General features: G+C 36.2%; 1 protein-coding gene across 3 annotated transcripts in view; it reads left to right on the top strand.

The window, feature by feature from the left end:
• LOC113503286 (protein sidekick-1-like) overlaps positions 1–21,265 on the top strand; it is a 108,116-nt gene that overhangs the window by 25,288 nt on the left and 61,563 nt on the right. For all 3 annotated transcript variants that reach the window (XM_026885135.1, XM_026885136.1, XM_026885134.1), the window contains one exon: positions 11,617–11,801. In XM_026885135.1, coding sequence (XP_026740936.1) covers positions 11,705–11,801 — 97 coding nt within the window. In that variant the 5' untranslated portion in view covers positions 11,617–11,704. The remainder of the gene's footprint in view (positions 1–11,616; positions 11,802–21,265) is intronic.

Genomic DNA, 21,265 nt, shown 5'->3' with positions numbered 1-21,265 from the left:
TAATGATAACATTTGAAGTAGTACAACTATGTGATAAATTACCCGCTTGTATCAGAAATGTACACTCATTATGGCGAGTTGAAACTTCTTTTCGGATACTTAAATTATTTCTAAAGAAGTGATGTCACTTCTATACGATATGCTTTAAGTAAGTATTTTTATTTGGTTTTTTTTTAATAAGAAAGCTTTTATTGAAATAAATTCTCATTATGGTTCACTTCAAATCTCTTCAGCAGGTAACTTGGTCGCCCGGAAGAAAAATACACGATATTAATATTATTTTAAGTGTTGTTTTTATTCGTGAAAAATAAAGCAATTACCGTTCCGCAAAGAGCGGAACAATTTGTTGCTAACAATAGCTGTGCACGCGTTTAAAGAGATTGCCAATCAATCCCGTTACCCGGGATTATGAACCGTGACGATTTAACGAGAAGTGTTCGCCGAGGCTGCGCTCCTACTGTTTTTATTTTATTTAATTGCAGGTGAGCCTTTGGCAGTCGTTACGATTACTTCTTTCTTCGCTGAACTTCGTCTCCAAAACGCCTTCAAGGAATATCGTCAAATTATTACAATTGGATTGAACTCTCTTTGTGTATTCATTCTGTTTTGAACTGAAAATGTAAAGCTGAGCTTCCCGTAAAATAGTAATAAAGTCTAGTCCGACCTAACATATATTATAAGTTGAGCGAGTCCTCCCGGCGTCGTTAACGAACTCGCCGGAGAATAATTCCGCGTGACCTGTGTAGTTATTTTCAGTAACAGATTTATTGCACTGACATACTTGTAAAAGGACAGCGATTATTACTTATATTCGTTAGAGTACAGACAATAAAGTCCGGGGCTCTCCAGGGGAACGTAAAACAAACCCCATTAGAATCCCGTAAAGTTACGACCCTATAAAGAGTTTTCCGTCATTAAAACGAAAAGTTAATAATCATATGATAATTTATTCGGAATAATGCTACACTAAGCATGCATTTTAATTACGGCGGTAACTCAAGTTTCAAGTTGGACCGTTCTGAGTTGCCGGTTATCCGGAGCCGCGACTTGAGGTGATAAATAGTGCTCGGGGGCACTAAATCACACCTTTATATGAAGGCATCCGAATTAAGGCGCTTTCACAAGCGCTATTCTTATCCGGGATTGTAGTGTCACCTTTGTGTTGAATTAGAAAAATATATGAGAGCGAGAGAAATATCAGGAGAGCTACTCGACGCCCCGCCAAGACAACTCTCGAGAAATTAGCCGAAATGTATTATACGTGAATTCGTTTAGTAACAAAGGAATGCAGATTTATTACATTGTAATAGAAAATATTGCGGGGACACATATTTGATCACTAAACTGATTTCGGTTTTTACCAGGTCTCTGAAGTATTCATTTTATCTGTTTACAGGTTATATTATTGAATGACTGGGTTGTATTATGACGAGACCGAAATTAAGTCCTTACCACAGAGCAAAATGAAACGGCCTCCAACCAAACAAAAACTATACTCCGGTCCATCAAAGTACAGTTCGCAGCTTTCCAATTATTCTTGAGCTTGGTACACGAGGCCCAATCGCACGAGCGCGCGATACGGATCAGCCTTCGAGCACAGAAAACCGAATGCTTTGCGTCCCCCCCCCCACTATAAGTTACACAAGAGTTTTCAACGAATCTTTTCAAATATTTCCCAGTAGCGACCTGGATTCAACTCGTGCTGTATGTATTCCGTGTATTGTGATGTGCCGACACCGAACACGTGGAATATTTAACTATGATACAGAGAAACGATTCTATGAAACGTGATTTATACAGTACTCTTAGTGCGCTATGCAATCTCGAAATATACCAAGAATAATTTACTCATTATTAGTTTTTGCTCCGTATAAAGTCGTCTCCGCATGCAATTTACATTCTCAGAAATCATTACTTCGATTTCATGCATCCGGATTAGTTGCATTTATGTTTGATTGTAAATAAACATATTTTGAACACAAATAATATTTTACATATACAATATTGTAGTGTTTTCTATTAAAGCTGTGTGTGAAAAACTAGAAACCGTCTTAAAGCTCTACCTGAAGATCTGTGCTCGTATTATTGGCAAGCTCAAGGGACCTACTACTACCATTTAATGTTAGAATATTGCAATAGTATAAGTTAGACGTCGCTCCACACATCACGCCGTCTCACTTCCACAAGTACAGTAACGTTACTTCGAGAGCCCCCGTCAGTTGTACGGTCTCGCCGTACGAGTCACTTGAGAGGCTGCGTTCACTCCAGACTTGAGAATCGAGTTCACGTAACCGACTTCACTTGTACGTCGTTGATACGTGCTATCAAGTCGTGGCCAACAACTTGCGTAATACTTGTGATTACGTGGAACCAGTTGTTTGATAAAACTAATGATTTATATCACAGTTACAATTAAACTACTAACGCTATTAAACGTTAACCTAAATTTTGAGACAACATGTAACGTCGTAGTTTGAAACTCAAAACTTTGCCGTGTTATGTAATATCTGTTATTGTTACTTCAATTCCTATTTAAAATAAAGGCTAGAACAGTTCATTTAGTGCATTTTCACATACACCATATACTATATGTCAGTAGCCGCTAAAACACCGAATAATAAAAATAAAATCTTTATGAACTATTTAGTTCCCAAATTTGTTTTGCTTGAACCTTTTTTTACGGATCCTGTGATTCATTAGCTCCCTTCGCATTTAGTTTTAAAACATCAGCACCACACAGTATTTTGTTACATGTTGTAAGACAGATTTTCCAAACACGCCTGTATCACAATTCGTACTTGTATTGTAATCCGCGAGGCTGCAGGTCTTCGTCATTTGCTCAACACTCATGAGTCGCTCGACGCGCGCCGAGACGTGCGCTCGCGGTGAGCTTACATACATAGGAGAGCCGCGACCGCAGCGCGCCGGCGTCGTGTGGTGTGCGCTCGCTCTGCAACACCTACGTATTATCATGGGCATGTGCATTAGAAACAGACTTAGTTTTAAATGAAAATAATATGAACATTTTAGATGTGTTTATAATGATACGATCTCTGACCAATTGTCTTATTATCATTGATGATAAATAGGCAGTTTACTCGGCGAAACTGTAGTAAACCGTAAGTTAGAAAGAAAACAAACAAATGAGATCTAAAATATAATCTTAATATAAACTTCTTCTTAATATAATCTTAATACTTATAAGTTGTTATTAAAAACCGGTCAAATCCCGGCAAGAAATTTATTAGAAACATCAAATTAAATTCTAAGAAGAACAAGTATCCCTTAAAAATCTTAAAAACTTGACTTACAATTGTCGAGAATACATTTCGTCAAAAATGTATAATACAAAATGAGCTATTACTTCTCTTTTGACGGGCAGCGCTAAGCCGAAAAATTAAATTCAAAATCACCGCCCAAACGTTGGAAAGGGTCTAAAGTTTATTTAACAGGAGGCTTTAAGAAATTCCGAGAGTCGCTGACTTGTTTATCCGAGATGAAAGATATTATGGCGCAAGTGGTAAGCGATGGGATTTGCACGATAAGTATCACCACTAAATAATGCGCGCCGTCGCCCGTCGACAGCCCCACTCGCTCCTGAGAGCAGCTGCAGCAAGCAAATATATAACTAGTCTCGAAATTTGATGTAACCGTAAAGAGTGACTTCCATTCTCCTCTGAGGAATCACTTTTGTTTTTATGTACTAACTCTATTCACCATTGAATGTCGACGTGCTTTGTATTGAGCCGTAAAGTTTCGATTATTTAATTAATTAGTTAAGTCAATATCGTTTTAACATCTACAAGCAAATAATGTAGCTTCAAAAAGCAATAGTTAATTTGTTCGCGACACATAATCTCTGCAGTCTGTCTTGGGCAAAGACAGTCATATAAATTATTTAACTCCACGACTCTACCGCTTTGTACGACGTACATTCGCCGTCCGTCTCATACTTCCACCAAAACCGTACATACAACGCCACCGTTGTATTAAGTCGTAAATTAATTTCACGTTCATCCCACCCAGCCCGGGCCTCGCAGTAATGAGGTGCACCCTACTACTATTTACACATATTTCTTTACAAAACTGGGCCGGATAAAAACGCAAGAGAGAAATGGTTTTCAGCAAAATTTAGCTGAATCTCTTTAATCCTGTTTTACAACGGGCCTTAGTTCATTTACAAACGGAACAGATAAGACCCCGTACACATTCTGAATATTTGTTTTGTTGATATTTTTTAGATAAACGCGGCTGTCTGATATCTGTGCATTCGTGTTGTCCCTCCAACGTCGCTTTGAATGAAGACCCCTGTTTTCCTCGAAAGTAAATTAACTGATCCTATTCAAATATTTTTATATATTTCTTATCCGGTTATCTTTCTGGGTTTGGTCTTAAGAGTACAAAAAGATTTAATGTTCTTCCATAAGAAGAATATTCGATTTACCAAACTCGCAATTTAACAGACCAGATTATAAAGGTACGGTAAAGTGGAGATCATAAATGAATAACCAAAATAAACTAGTTTTCTCATGAAAAAACATTAATTCAATGTATAGCATGTAATAATTTAAAAATTCATATTTGAAGTAAACAAGAAGAATTATAACTTTCGCAACACCTTAAAACAATTGATACAAGCTAATGACTTGCAAAATGAAATCCAGGGAACGAGTTAAGAGCACTGAAATCGCATTAAAATCCAAAACGACACCAACAAAAAAGGTTTTAACTCCAATTATTACCCATTCCGTATCTGTCTTACACGGGACCGTGAGCAAAAAAGGGACGAGGGGACAAAAAGAGCCAGCGATAATGGTCCCACGCACTACCGACAGCCTCGGGCCATTTTAGGGTTTAGTACAATGGGAACGCTTGAACGGTAATCGACGTTTTATAAGAAGTACTACAGAGCAGTTACGTCACCGCGACCTTTTCGCTGTACAACTTGATAGCCTTTGTGTTGGTCTCATTAGAGCCACTTTGGATTCTCTTTCAGCGGGTGAGCCTCTATCGGATAATGCAGTTACCACAGATATAGGCTTTTTGAGTGGCTTGAACAAAATTCTTCCGTGAAACCTTTTTATTGTACCAAGACAATCAAGCATTGGACACATCGGGATTAAATGTTAAAGTCAAACGGTCGTGCTGTAGGTACCTCTGTACCCTGGCGTTTAACGAAGGTGTCGGTCATAATTTTTATTTGTATTCATTCAAGTCGCGACATAAATAGTAACTGCATAGTTGTAGTAATTAAAATTAAATGTCATTAGTCGGTTGGAAAGTATTTTTAGAGTGTTCTTCAAAACATTTGATGAGAATCATATATTCGTAAAGTTGGAGTTGATGAGGTAATGAAGTTTCAGAAAATAAAAAAATCGTGTAGCAAATTGCTTCACTCATCATCATTACTCACGCTAGTGACAAAAGAAAAACTTCTAGACTTGGAAGCGAAAAATTTGATATCCGATCAAGCATACATTTATCTTTGCCATTGGCGGGCAGACAGAGAAATTTGATAAGCGCTGCTCGCAAAAAGCCCGATTTACTTAATGCAAGATAAAATTTAGACATCCTCACGGTAACGGTGAGGTTGTTCTAGAAAATTCCCTTTAGAAGCGGAATATTCGAGCACGAGAGGGGAGCACTCAACGGAACGCTAATGGCATCGTTTTAAAAGGAAACGAAAATAATAAATTATTGACATCATCTTTTCTATCGCGTCTTGGAAATTATTTATTTTATCTCTGCAGTGTTAATGCTCGTCTGCGTTCGTTGGAAATAATGCTCTTTGCATCGGTCAATGAAATGGAAACAGATGTTAAATGTATGAAATGCTGATGGAATTTCCGATAGCGGTGAGATTTATTCCGTGTTTTCTGCGTGTGTTGTGAACGGATTATGCTGCGTCGCTTCCAATACTCGGCCCGAATGAATGTTTATACAACATTTTGAATCACAATTAGCAAAACGTACGGCATCCTAAATTTAGGATTCCGGTAACTTCGAAAATAAACACAACAAAATGCACTTAGATTTTACAAAGGAAATGAATTAATTTCGCAACTTTGGTAGCTTCTAATTTTCGTTGACTCTCTATGTAAATAGTAAACAATAATGTTACAAAATCAAATCCGAAACCGAAACAGACGAAGTGCGGGTGAACTTACAAACTCAAAACAGTTCAGTTAAACTAATTGTACAATACAAACAATGCGGTAACCGTGTGGCCCTAACGATCGCTGCAGGTGGAGCTCGGAACTAACAGGACAGATACAAGTAACAGTGTATACAATACGGTCGCACAAAGGAGGCATCGTATGAGATAACAAGGGGGAGAAGTAGCGGCCCCATTACGCCGCCTTGAGGTACTCCACCCTTTAATGAACGCTAGGACACCGCTAAAGTGAAGTGTTCTTGTTGCTTTAATGGTTTTATTCACACGTTCGGTGTGGCTTTTAATTACTTTATAATAATAAAACGTGGCATTAATGTTTCTGTTTTTCTTGGGCGTTCGCCACGAGTTTTAGGCTTACACAAAGTACTACAATTGCTGTTTACTCTGCCTTCAGACTTTTTAATTATTACCGCTGTTTTCCATTTACTGTCAAAGTGATAAATGAGCTTGGTAACTAAAAAGCTTGTTGGAAAAATACTTACTATTAATATTACAATTCCTAACTTTATAAATTGAGGTTGACAGATGAAAATAAAGAACAATGGTGTGCACGGGGCTGGTGCCAAGTGACGATTGGTGCAAAGACCCACTGGCGACTAACAATAATCTGGCTTTGGCACACGTCCGACTCAGAACAAACCGTGTCGGGGTATTAAGCTTAGCGATGTGATTTGACTCACCACTTCGCCACATGCATTGGTCCAGCGACACCCCACCCAGCTGCAGTCTCTACAAATCAAGTTTAGCTCAATAACTCAACCTTGTGGTAGAAAAATTATTGAGTTTGACCTAAAAAAACACTTTCATGACATTGGCTGTCTCTGATTTCAGTCCTAAACAAAAAAGTATCATGTTTTACTTTTTCATTAGCACCGTTTGGAGTATAATGAAGGAATGGATTTTTTACAGCTAAATAAAGACAAATTCTTTCATATTTGACTCAGAATTAATATCCAATTTATTTTAAGTTTCTTCCTGTAATAAAATATATGAATGAATATTAGTTTAATGCTGAGTGTATCAATAAAAGTTGTTGCTTAAGTAAATAAATCTCACATATTGATATTATCTGTTGAAGTTTAATCGTTAACAATTGTTATAACAATACCCTCACTCTATTACATGAAAATTAATTCAAGCAAACAATGTCTCCTACCATAACACTTTAACAATTTATACGTGTTTGCAACAAGTTTGTGAGCAAAATAAATTTATTGTCAGATTAGTGCCAAACTCACTCTCAGATCAATTTAATCACGAGCCTCTTCAAACTAATGGGTGAGGCCCACTTAATGTACAAATAGGCCGCTCGGATTGTAATCTGGATGGAGATTAGGCAGGGATTGAGGAGGTCATCGCGCAATCCCCGCGCCGCCATCGCTGTAGCCTGCAGTTGTGGAATTAGTTTTAGCTGTACACACGTCAACGGTCACTCGGACATCAACAGACCACAGCGGACGACGTCTGTTGCTAGACAGATCAGTCGACAACGTCGTTATCATATTTTAATTGTTATTTTGCTGATGCATCAACAAGTTCCCCAAATAAATGATGTAGCTCTTTGAGGCTCGGAAAAATATTTTTTTTTTTCGTTTATATTGTTAAACGGTACTAGAATTTTATATTTTAATAGTATTGGTGTCATGTAAATTATATCGTATTTATTTATGAAGGTTAAAGATATTTATAACTTATCTTGTTAAGGTATCAATTTGAACATAATATTACTATTTATAATCATAAAGTCTATGTTAATATTACCATAATTTAAATCTCCTACAGACTTCATTAAAAACTTTCTTGTCTTTATCTTAGAAAATATTAGACAAAGTTTTAATAGAATACAAGTAAAATCTTCGCATTAGCGCGGCATCGAGTTCATCAACAACAAAGTATATCTGAGGTAGAATCTTCCTTTTGTAGGACATGTTCAGTTTTAAAACGATTTCTACAACTTACATGGATTTAAATTTATGGTAAACTACATATATTCATTGTTTCGCTGTTTCACGTGTAATGCTCTTAAACCGAGACAACGACGCTTGTTGATAAAGTTATCAGGCGTATCCATTATAATCTAGTGACTAGATAATCGATTTAGGACACGATTCGAAATAAACTGTCTGAGCTCGACGGGAGAGTGATGTAAGATGGTTCGCAACTTATGATTTGACTGTTGTTTAAAAATTAAATTAATGGCCAATAAACACGACAAGATATAAAAGTCGGAACTTTGTACTGACTTGCTAAAATCTAATATACGAGTTCCGTAAATAATGTCGGGTTGTAACCAATTATTCTCTAAATTGTAACTTCACGAATTTGAGTGCTCGCCCAAACTTCAAAGTAATATAACCCAAAGACGTTAGGCCCAGTCCACTGCGATGGCAAGGTCACCGGCTTTAATTATATCCGGGCTAATGAAACTTAACGTAAGAACCACTTGAACTCTTTTACTCAAACATTCATTTATTAATTAGTAGAGAGTGGCGGATAAAAAACCTCAGAGTGTCGGAAACAAACTGCTCGCTGATGAATTTTGTTCTTACTCTAGTTCCCAGAACAGTTCATGTCAGGGTTTTTAAATTTTACGAGGAAGCAGACGCTCCCGAGTTTCTTTTTCGCTGAGAAAATAATATTTTTACTAAACTTCTTTTGCTTTGAACTTTTGGAATCTTTGTAAATTGAATGCCATTTCCTTAAGGCTGTTAGTAGTTAAAATAAATAATCTTTTTATTTTATTAATATTTTAGAGGCATGGTTTGGTAAACTTAACCGGAGTAATTCAATTCTGAGGCAGAGTTAATATCTCATTTGAAGTGTGTAGCTTCAAATTAACTTGATAATATAATGATATTGCTCTCATAATTTTCGAAATTTATGGTATCTCCAGAGCATCGCGCCAGGCTCGTTTACATGTCTTAGATCGGCGACACTCGGCGACACTCCGGCGAGGCTGCGACGCGCCCCCGGGGGCATGTTTGACAAATAGAGATCTCGTGCAACGAATTTGGCTTGAAAAAAATTGTCGCGAAACGAGCGCACGAAACCTATATCTACAACCAAATTACATTGACCCGCCCCGCCTCCTTGACTCGGAATCACATCGGAAAGAAACGGGCGGGAATACGACCGTTGACAGGTCACGAAGTTCTGGCCGTGATACGTAGACTGCAATAAAGTAAATTGCGAGCATTTGCTATACGTATTTGGTACAACGAGAATCTTTATGGCGCCGATAATGTTATGGGCAGGTAATGTTCTGTTTCGAATGTACGAATGGACGTTTCATTGTTTTACGATCGTCTTTGTGTTCCGGATATACTTGTGTGACGTAAACTTCCGGTAGCTTTAACAGTTTACGACAATGTTCAAGATTTTGCGTTTACGAAGACCCGATTGGACGTTGTGATTTGAATCGTAACATTTTATACAAAGGTTGTTCCGATTCTAAATGATAGCTGTATCTGATTTTGTCTGACTGTTTCTGTATTTTAAATAAAATTGGAATTATGTCTCCTTTTATATACATATATGTCTTCTTTTAGTAAATAAAGGCCACTGTATAATTCATTAAGGGCCTATTTTTTAAGGTTAATTGTTATAAATTTCAGAGAAACTCATCTATCTTGAAGCAGAACTAGGCAACTATTGGAACTGTTAATTAATTGATCTCTTTACTTAGTTTCACTAAATTGGAGAAAAGCGAGGGGTTCGCACTATTATATAAAGTCCCTATTATTCTAGTTTAGTAGGTAATTGGTAATCTTTAGAGATATCGAATTAATAGGTCCTCGGTAATTATAATTCTTGTCATGAATCAGGAAAATTAACAAGAGAACTTTGAAACTTCTTGTTTGTGGGGAAATGTTTACTAGGGATTTATCTTTTAAGCGTGTTTAATTTAAAAATATGATTGGTTGTTACTTTTATTACAGCCGTAGAGAATCGTGGGGAGTTTTACGATAGCTAGCAATGGTGAATAGAAAGTAGACTGCATTAATATCCATTAGCATCTTGGAACAAAGCCGCGGGAGCACGTGTGTCGTGTAATTATTTACTGTTAGTTTTTGGCAAGCGTCCTCTTCGCCGTAGATATTAATATGAGTGCATTTCGCAAATATATTTCGGTTTGGCGATGTAAGGCCAAATAACATTAAATTGTTTCTCAAATGAGGTGAGATTTTTCTTTGTCTTGAAACATAGTATGGGATGTCATATTCATGGTAGCAATTTAAGAAAACATTTGGGTTTTAAAATAAGAATGAGATCAGTGTTTAGGTACCGTATTAAGTTAGCTCTGATGACCCTGGTGTGATTGAGATTAGAAAATGGGTGAAGCAAAAAAAAGGTTATTTTTCTGTGATAGGTCCTAGCAATGCTAAGTCGGAGGCAAAACTCGTTGAAGGCAGTATAAGTTAAACGAGTATTTGCAATTTCTATGGACCCAGTGAGGCCAATCTGGGTTTATTTCAGTTTGTTTTACAGGAATAAGCTTCCTTTCATACAAGACATGTTCTGTATCACGTCAAAAGATATTTGCCGATACTTTTTATGTTAGAGAAAATCGTCATGTGATCTACTTTTAAAAATACCTATTTGTGACTTCATTTCAGTACGAAAGGTCAATGTTTTTGTTTAAGAAAGTGGTATTTGTTTAAAGCAATACTTAAACCCTTTTAAAACTCAATCACCGACTGATTTTGGTTCAAAGCCAGTGTTTTTTCTTTGTAGACCTACATTCTGAAAGCAACCGGATTTAATGACACTATTATTACTTCACATTATAAAAGCCTCACTTACTTTCTGCACTTATGAGTTATATCAACTTGTATTGAACATATCTATCTTCCCCTAATACCTGCACAAACACTGCATCCGCGTGTTAGCATCATTACACCGGAGGAATGCCACACATGCGTGATCAATGACTGCTTGGATCTAATTGGTTGTCGGATGGCTAACGGTTTGCGGTCGGCTGCGAGTTGCCGGTCGCTATGCTGAATAGTGGACAGGGATGCGGGGTAATGCTGTAATCATTTTGATTAGTCCTGCCGGCTGTGCTATTGGGTATATTTGCTTAAGTTATTAGAAGTTCTCAATCCAAATTATATCTATCAAAGAAAGTCGGTTGGTGATAATATTTATATATGGCGATATGATGTAGTTTGTATAATTAGAAATAAATGCCTTTTGGGTTATTTTGAGACCAATTCTAATTCAAAACTACATATTAACTAATGTTTGTATGCCGAAAGGTAGAATGTACAAGGACCCTCAAACTTATGTTACCAGCTTATTGTAATATCTCCATTCTATACAAATAAATTTCTGATTCTGAAAACCTCAAGTTTTAGGTTTGATTGGAATTTATATTATTCTGCTCCAGAAAATACTCTTCCCAAAAAAAATTGTACTTAAACCCTGTCTGTTTGTCCCAGGTGGCAGTTCTGCCCAGTGATGTAAGACGGAGGTGCGATGAAGGCGCGGAGATGAGCGCGCGCGGCCGTGAGCGGCGATGACGCGGGCATGAGACATCGACGCGTTGCCATGACAACCAACATGCTGCTCTCGCTGCTGCTGCACTGCTTCTACGTCGCCACCACGGCCTCGATACCCAGTGGAGGTAAGTAAACATATGTCATAAGAGATTGAACTTAAACTCCAGTGTTTATATATAGAATAATGCGGATACACGAAATCAAATAACAAAAGTGATGAAGTTACTATAAAAGGTTTTTTATCTGTAGATAAACAAACTACTTCGTGTGGATCCCATTGCTTTTCAAACCGTTGTGAATTTATTAAAATTACACTACGCTCGTAAACTAGATTGGTTTTATCGCAGCCAGTGACAAATTAGTCTACTAAGGCACTTTATAACGGCTCAAATTAATTAATTACTTGAAGTAAATTTATAACTCGAGATAAGAAAACTAAAAGACTTTATGCTCTTGTTTATAAAATATTTTATCTTTTGAAAGTTTTCAACAAAAATAGCTGCAACTTTAACAGATAAAGAAACTTGTGATATTCGCTGAGAATCTCGCTAAAATATTCCCTTAAACCCCGGCCATAACTTATTCTATTCGGGAAATAAAACAAAGACCCACTATCCAGAATGGAAATATCTCAAAAAACACGTTCTATTGCTCGTTCAAAATGAGATGGAAAAAAGAGGATTCCTTGCGGAACAGGGGTTTAACATAAAATTGTAGTAAATGGCATGTTAGTGAGTTCACAGAGTGAGGCCAAACGCGAGATGTGGAAGTAACATGATATCGCAAATAATGTAGTTAATGCCAATATTACGTCTAAAAAAATAACTTTGTCATAGAGGTAATACCTAAAAACGAAAATAAAGAGATTCACTAGACTCGACAGTCTTTCATACATTACCGTTCTGCACCCGAAGTTAATAAAGTCATAGAAAATTCAAATAAAAAATATCGATATTTTCTCAAATCTTTGACTCACGTTCCGTAACAAATCGTGTGCGATACATATCAATCATAAACGTCGAACAAGAGCAAAAAATATATCTTGACACAGAGCAATATCAATCGGAGCGGATCAGCGCCGACATGCGAGTGTCCCGCGGAATCCGAGCTCCAGGGAATGGCTCAGCTAGATACCGCTCGTTCTTCATTCAGCGCCAATCGAATGGAATGAAACGTGCAAAACCTGTTCACTGTGATTTTATTGAGAATATGGTAAGTATACGAGTGACAATGATTTTAGGGTGCACGATATTTTTTATTCGTTACTGCGGAATTGGGAACAATGGGAGAGACAACAAGAATCCTCGCAACGAGACGAAAAGGAAAGTTTCATTGTTTTAGTGTCGTGACTCGCGCCCCACACTCGCCTTACATTTATGGCTACCGGTGTAGAATGACCGGCGACATAACTCGTTAAGCGGGAAAAACAACGCAAGGGACAGCTAGATACAACCGTACTCAAATAATATCAAATCATGCTAAAATAGAACAAAATAAATTTCTAAAATTATTTCTTCAAAAAGTGCTCTTGTAAGTACTTGCAAAAGGTCTTGATATCCTTACTAATTATGAAAAGCGAAAACAAAATGGCTTCTGGTCCGGTAACGCGATATTTTATAAGGGGATTAGATTGAGAAATAAAATCTTCACCGAGATTACGATAATAAGGAAAAAAACATATTGAATTACAAGGAGTTATAAACACAGGCATTTGTTTAGAAATTGTTTGTTAAGGACTTTAAGAATTCCGGTCTGCTTGATGCAGATAGACTTATACGATAAAAAAGATAAATCCACTAGAATAAAGTAAAATTTAGTGAAACTTTAATCAAATTACACTTTAGTAACCGTTTTTGGCCAAAGGATATGATAAAACATTCTTTTTTGAAAATTTGAAGAAGACAACCTATTCGATTTCCAAAACTCTGCTCAACGCTCAAGTATCTATTCTTTTTTTAATAATTTTTCATACACAGGTACCTTCATAATGTAGAAGTATCTTGGACACGACGTGTTATATCGTACGTCGCCCATGGGAATATATGGGTGAAGCCATTCGTTCCCGGAGATACCGACCTATACGTTATAATGATATACAACGATGTTAATTTTATTTCCGCAGTTTTTGCGAGACTTCGTTTATTCCCAAAGGAACTAAGTAAGAATACTTTGTTATTTTTTATGTACATTTTACAACTGTTTAAAGTTTACACTCGGAATGTTTTGCACTTGGGCGGCTGAAACAATTGCTGAAACATAACAAACTTTGTAACGTTCTACAGATAGCCATGTTTGTACTCGCCTAACAATACAATTACTATTTATTGTAAAAATATTAAGAAATGTTTTGATAAATTTTTATAATGTTTTTAACTAGAAAATTCTCAAAAAATAACTTGTTTCTCGATGTTCTACCCACGACTTTCTCTCGATAATTAAGTGTATTAACGTTATTTTGGGCTAGTCGAGAATAAAAAAAAAACACAAAATAATTTTATTTTCAAAGAAAAGAAATAATATTACAGAAGGTATTATTTCACCTCTACAACAATGGTTGTTTGCTTACACTTTAAGATGCAAAAAAAACTGAACCTTGTGACTCAGGCGACAAGATACAATTTTAGTAACTAACACGGAAATCCTCAAATTCCAGTATTGCGCAATGATGAGGCTAGGCGTTGCTTTGCAGTACATCACACAGGTAAACTATGTTTGAAAAGAACAGGCCAATGCGCCAGGATTCACGTTGCTTAGAAAATAATATGGCTCAGTAGAGTCGGTAGTGACCAAACATTCTGGAAGGCGGGAAAACCGCAGAGATCGATAAAACGCGATTTGAATTGCACCAAAGTGTTTGTGAAAGCACTTCGGCATAGATGAGATGACTGAGTCCGTGTGTGAGTTCCAGAGATTACTATCACTTACACTTAGTAAATGACTAGATTGCAAAAGAAAAAATGTAATAGCTTAATTCCATCCGAGCCAAGCTGGAGAATAAAATTTAAAACTTAATTTTGTCACTAAAGTTTTAACTTAACGTTGAAAAACGCTTCACCAAATTTGAGACAAAATAAATAAACAAAGGCTTTGTTTAAAAGTCTAAACTTACTCCGTAACACGACACTTCAGCGTAACCTTATTGACGATGTAGGACGGATAAACTGCTCCAAATGTATGTAAGATGCCGAGAGTTTTAGTATTCATTTACGTCGTAAATTCTCCGTGGAAAAGAAACAAGATAATATCGTGGAGGGAAGCTGCGAGGGTCAGTGGGACATCAAAGGGTCTGTCATCTGCACGTTAACGTGTTTGAGTACATCTAGCCTGTAACGATGAGCTCTTAAAGCCGAGAGATATGATTGTGCAAGCAAGACGGCGATAAACTACGCATCGTGCCGTCTCGTTTCTACAATAGCCACGTAGTCTTTTAGAATTCATAGTGCAGCCACTGGAAACGTGTCACGTGCACTCATTCATTTATAGATTATGCTTGAGTTTATTTGCTTATCCACTATAAAAAGATCAGAGAGAACGGTATCTTATGAACTAATTGGTCAACTATTCATGATAAACGATGTATGAAACAAATCCAATTATTAATGGCACGGAGTGGATACACAAACACTCAAGTTTACATTTTGATGGGAAAAATACTTTACTACTTAAGAGTTGTTATATCAAATGCTGTAATTAGTCCTGATTGTTTAATACAGTTTTTGGACCATCAGACATAACATCATAGTACAATGTTACAAAATTGGAAATATCTTTGTGACCTGGTTTTACATTTCACCCATCAAATACGCATTGCCTGGACATTTTAATTTGTACGCGTACAGTGAACGAGACCCCATTCCCATTTTGTACATAAAGTTGAACTCGCCATTTAATTGAAGACATATACATTTTTTCATTCAATTAACCCTTAAGTGTTTCAATTTAATTGAACGAACAACGGCGAAACAAATTTCACACTCGAGTGAAAATTGTATGGTTCTTCTATACAATATCAAAAGATGAAAAATAATTAACTAATTGATGTTTCACAGCTGAATTCAGCTGACGTAGGGTTTCACTTTAATTACACAATGTTGTGATTTTGTCTACAGGTTTATATATACAAAGAGAATCAACGGCCAAGGGAACCGCGACCATAACAATAATAATTAAACGACGAGTTTGAATTATTTAAGAAAATATTCTATTATTTGAAATTAAAATAGTAGCAGTAGTTCCTGAGATTAGCGCGTTCAAACAAACAAACAAACTCTTCAGCTTTATATATTAGTATAGATAAGTTACCGATCTTGATAAAAAGCACAAATTAATTTAAGGATTTTTTCACTTCAGTTTCTGAAGCTTCTGAAGCTAAATAGATTCTGTCAATGACTGAGAATTCAACCAACACCGAATGGTCTTAACAGCACGGCATAAAATGTAACAGGATAACAGCAGGAGGAAGGAGTATTAATGTATAGAACCGTAATTGCCGTAATTACCTTGGTAAGCAGTTCCCTGGAGGCAGTACAAAAGGATTGCCTTAACGGCTTGCCATGGTTTAATACAGTCCTGCGTTCCGCGCTATTAGTTGCCAACTGTGTGGTGAGTCAGCTGGCCCAAGGCTACCCACACACCGACATGTAACCAGCATACTTCACTGGTACAAAGTTTTTGCCAAATTACTAAAACAATTAAATGTAATACTCAGTTGGAATGTGAAGAATAGTATTCTGAGAAAACGTCTGAAACGCCTTCGAGGTATCATTACGGATCTCTCACGGATCGTCAATATTATTATTAATAAGAAGCTGCTCTTTGGAGGGCTGGTACCATGACATCTCCAAGGAATGTGATTTGGCAGGTACGCGTAGGTGGACGACTTCACAGGCCAACAGAGGAGCTCACCCGTATTCCTTTTATCTACAAAATCCACAAACTGTAAACCACTTAAGATAAACGTCGTTTCCAAGCATGTATTTTATATTTGGACCCAGATTAAGTTCCCGACGACTTATTCTTGGAGGTGCACTTAAAAGGGATTGCTGAAAATCATCTCCTAAGGGGTGAAATGAAGTGAAAAACGCGTGTATGAAAAAACGTGTTCTGCGTGTATTAAGTATGAGCATTTGACGCGACGCGTGCCGTCACAGAATCATCCCTTATCGTGCAGCCGAGTGTGTAACCCGCCAAGTATCGAACGCTTTATTGAAACTTTCCTTTTCATATTTAGGTTATGTTTCATCGAATATTTCTCGAGTCTAAATTACTTAAGTTGTATTTGATTTTGCATATAAGATCCATTTAAGATACTGTTAGTTGCCAATAATAATTAGAACATTATAATTATAATGATTAATGTTGAGAGAGCGTGTTGCGCTGTAGTGTGGTCACACCTTATCAGTAGTTCTCACATTAAGGGGTTCAATAATCGATCGGCACCTGGTTTGTTTGTTTGGGACCACGCGGCGGAGCTGACTCATGTTTTCAATCTTGCTTAGCGACCAATAAGCGGATATACTGCCCCGCTCGGCCCACACTGGCCTTTTGGTTTAGTTGGCCCGTTTTATCAACTGCTGCGGATCTTGAGATATTGTGTTTGACCTTCAAACATGTTTAACATACACCTTAATGAGAGTTTCGGAATAGGGAAGGGTAGTGGGATAATAATAAATCAGGGAGATAAGCTCAATGGTGATTGTGTTAATGCTCTCACAAGTATCGAATATTTTTTATGTATTTTAATTATTGCAATAATTTTGTGTTAATGACTTCAAAGTATTTTGAATATTTGATATTTTATTAATTGATTTAATTTAAAGTAAAACAATACTCACATATTTCAACTCAATTATCGAAATGATTTTGGCATAACTAGATTATAATGAATTAAATATTACCTACTTTAATCATTTAAAATGATCGAATAATGAATATAATAATCAATTTATAACTAAATTTATATTAGAACAACAACTTAACACATTGCCTATCTAAAATCTTATTTGCCTATTTTCGTCGAAGCCTTAAGTAAAATATTCATGAGGACAAAATATTGCGACGATCGAATCTAAATACGTAACCTTTAACATCAAAGGTGGGTTAATTCAATTGGAGATGAACCAACCTGAGTCCTTTATACTTTACAGATAAGTTTCAGAAGGTCGACCTAATTCTAAAACATCAAAAAAAATGAAAATTAAAAAAAGGCAAATATGTGTGACAAATTACATAATTTAATTTAAACTCTTTTGTATCCGTTACTTTTAAGATTATTTATTCCAATTTTCCAAAACGTTGTTTGGTTTTGTAAAAGTTTTCTTTTATTCTTTGTATGAAGTGATACTTCTCTTCAAATATTGTGTGGCAGGGCCCGCTATGCCTACAGTCTTAATTAAGTAGATAGAGAGCTAACTAGCCCTTGCTCACACACTCACATTGAACATCAGATACATTAGCCGCTTCGCCAATAGGAAGCCAGGCATTGTGTTTAGCTAAAATTTCAGTTCTTGGCACTTTATTGGTCTTAAGTACAGAAGTTTAATACAATTTAATCACAATGTTAATATAAATTGGTTCATTATAATAATAATATAATAAATATTGGACAACATTCACGTAACGCCATCTAGTCTCAAATTAAGCAGAGCTTGTGTTATGAGTACTAGACCACTGATAAACATACTTATATAGTTCTGAATACATACATATTATAGATAAATTACACCCAGACACAGAACAAATTATCGTGCTCATCACACAAACATTTGTACTGGGTGGGAATCGAACCCACGACCTCTGGTATAGCAGTCAGTTACATAAAGCAAACGCATCGCAAATTATATCGTATGTCATGTATAATTACTGTTCAAACAACAAACACTTTTGCAGATATTTTTAACATAAAATATTACAAGAATCATTTAAATTGGTTATTTAAGCTTTTTATTTATAATAATTAATATGAAAAATACTCAAAAAATCCATCTTTTGCTTTGAAATACAACAAAGGTGTAAATTTAAATCCCGATAAAAATCTTTAACCACCTTCATGTGTCTATAAAATCATTACCAAAATGGTAAGAAAACAAGCCGATGTCAAGGAAGGGTCCTTATGAAACAATAGAGATAATCAGTTAGATAGCGCGGTGTTAACTTCAATAAAAATAACAGTAAAACGCGTTACGTTAACATAAACGGTTATTGTGAGCCGTTATAGTTAGTGTGACATTATAAACGCGATGTTCGCGCCATCAGGCAATTAAGAGTCGAATAAATTGTATCTAGCGCGGTCCGACGCCAATTATTTTCAAAAACAGAATGATAATTATGACATTTCGATGTATTTAATGATTTAATTAATGGATAACAGAAAATAGCTCGTTAACGTTTATTTATACCAGCGCCGCGCGCCGCTAGCCGGCCGCCTCGACTGATATTAAAATACGATTGTTGTATCAACGTATTGTCCCGGTATCAATGTTGTTTTTATTGTTCACTGGCGTATATTTTTAGCAGCGTGTGAAAATATTTCTTAAATAACCCGGGCTGGTCTAGTTCATTACATTCCTTTCTTGATAATGAAAGGCACAGATCTATATAAATATTGCTTTGACACTAAACTGCATGCGGATTCGTTTAAATATTGAAAACAGATTGATGTAAGTGAAAATGCACAGCCCTCCTGTGATGTGCTTGATAGGGACTAGCGTAAAGCATAGAATAAGAAGGCTGAACCGGGTTACAAAATGTCACATCTTTTAAATTCCATTTAATATTAAGGATTAAGTCGCTAGAAAAGGTCTGACAAAGAAGTTTTTAACTTTTAGATATTTAACGTTTAAACAATGGCTACAAATTACATAAAACCTCTTTTCAAATATTCTTGCATACTACCGACCTACTTGCATTAGTTGTAAAACAAAGTCAGCTCATTTCTCTTCGCTCACATTCTAAGTATTTTCGGTGGAACAGATTTATCCTGGGAACAAATAAAGAAAGTCAAGTAAAGTTAGAGGCAAGCCGGCGCGTTGTCCGTCACTGCCACGGCAGCTCAGCGCTCACAGATAACTAGTTTGAAGAATCTCGCGGAATTGGGACGACCGACTCAATTCTCTAGATGTCGGTACTCGGGACCTGGTTCCTAGATGATTCGATTTCTCACGTGAGATTGACTTGCTTGAAATTTCGACTGCTAGCTAGCTTGGGTACACAAAGACTTTTGGTCTTTGAATGTTAGTTTTTGGCGTTTCTGTAATCGTACTCCATGTTAGGAAACCAGTTTATTCTTTGAATCGTACTAAACCGATGTATGTCATGATTTAGAGAGGATGGTGTAACAAAAGCGAACACAAACCTCTAAGACATAGTTCCGAAAAAACAAATCACATCGACATGGAACAGTGAGGTTAACTAAGCAATCATAGACAAGCCGAGAGCTAAAAGATTTGTAAAGATTACACCTGCCAGCCTCGGGCAGTAATTATTTAATTGAATATATTTCTTTCGCTTTTACTTTTACAATGTTTTTACGCCGAGATGCTTGCGCTAAAAATGTTGTAAGAATTTTATTCTCGTGGATTAAGTTGGAACGAGTTCAGTCTACAGCCATGTTTTATGTTTTCAAGTAATAGTGGATGAAAATGTATGGGATTTTTCATTAAATAACTTGCGGAAGTATTTCTTGGTTATCCTATAAGGAGAGAAACGTTTAGGATGACTGTGTGTCAGATAATTTTATATCGTTGTACTGTAGGTATGTGGGGAAAATCACAGCACTAAAAGGTTTTAAGAATTCAATTGTTCTGTAATCTATCTTGTTTTTAACATAATATATTAATTTATGACTGAATTAAAATACTAGTGCTTTTTTAATAAAAAAATCTTTACACATTATACTTTTATATGCTTTTTTTGTATCCTACTTCCACTAATTAAATATCATAAATTAGCAGCAAATATAAACTGATCGCTCCGGAGTAACACATAACATATAAATAATTAAGTTATTCCTCGGCCAAACTAACCTTAATTTACTCTTGGTTAAACGATTTAGCCCGACTAACTGTGTTAGCCTGGCCTATGGTGTAAGGGTTCTACTTGCAACTGGGTTAGGTGGCTTGTGATTGATCATCTGTGGCTTTATATTTTGCTGTTTCAACAGCAAAATATTTCATCAATATGTAAAACCAGGAATTCGCTAAGAGTAATGAATGATAAATGCATTAATGTCGTATAATAAGGGAAACTTTGACTAAACCACCGTAAATAGCAATTCGAGAACCATTAATCACAACCTGAAATATCAGACAAAACATCCTGAAATCAAAATCAGAACCAATAAGTTAGAAAAGGTTTTGTATCAGTAACTAAAAGGAGAGTCCCTCTAACCTAAGAAAATAAACCAATAAAATAAATGTGTATGGAATAGTCGGCACTATTCTCTCCGGAATATCTTACGGAATATCCGAGTGTTCGTGAAAAATTTCATACATAAATGTACGATAAAAACCGTACAAAAGCCATACATATTTATGCGAAAGAACAGATAATGTATCATTTTATATATTAATATTCATGCGAAACGGATTGT

Source organism: Trichoplusia ni, chromosome 19, assembly GCF_003590095.1.
Source record: "Trichoplusia ni isolate ovarian cell line Hi5 chromosome 19, tn1, whole genome shotgun sequence".
Taxonomy (NCBI): domain Eukaryota; kingdom Metazoa; phylum Arthropoda; class Insecta; order Lepidoptera; family Noctuidae; genus Trichoplusia; species Trichoplusia ni.
The sequence above is the reverse complement of the archived record's forward strand: the minus strand, read 5'-3'. Positions and strand labels throughout refer to the sequence as shown.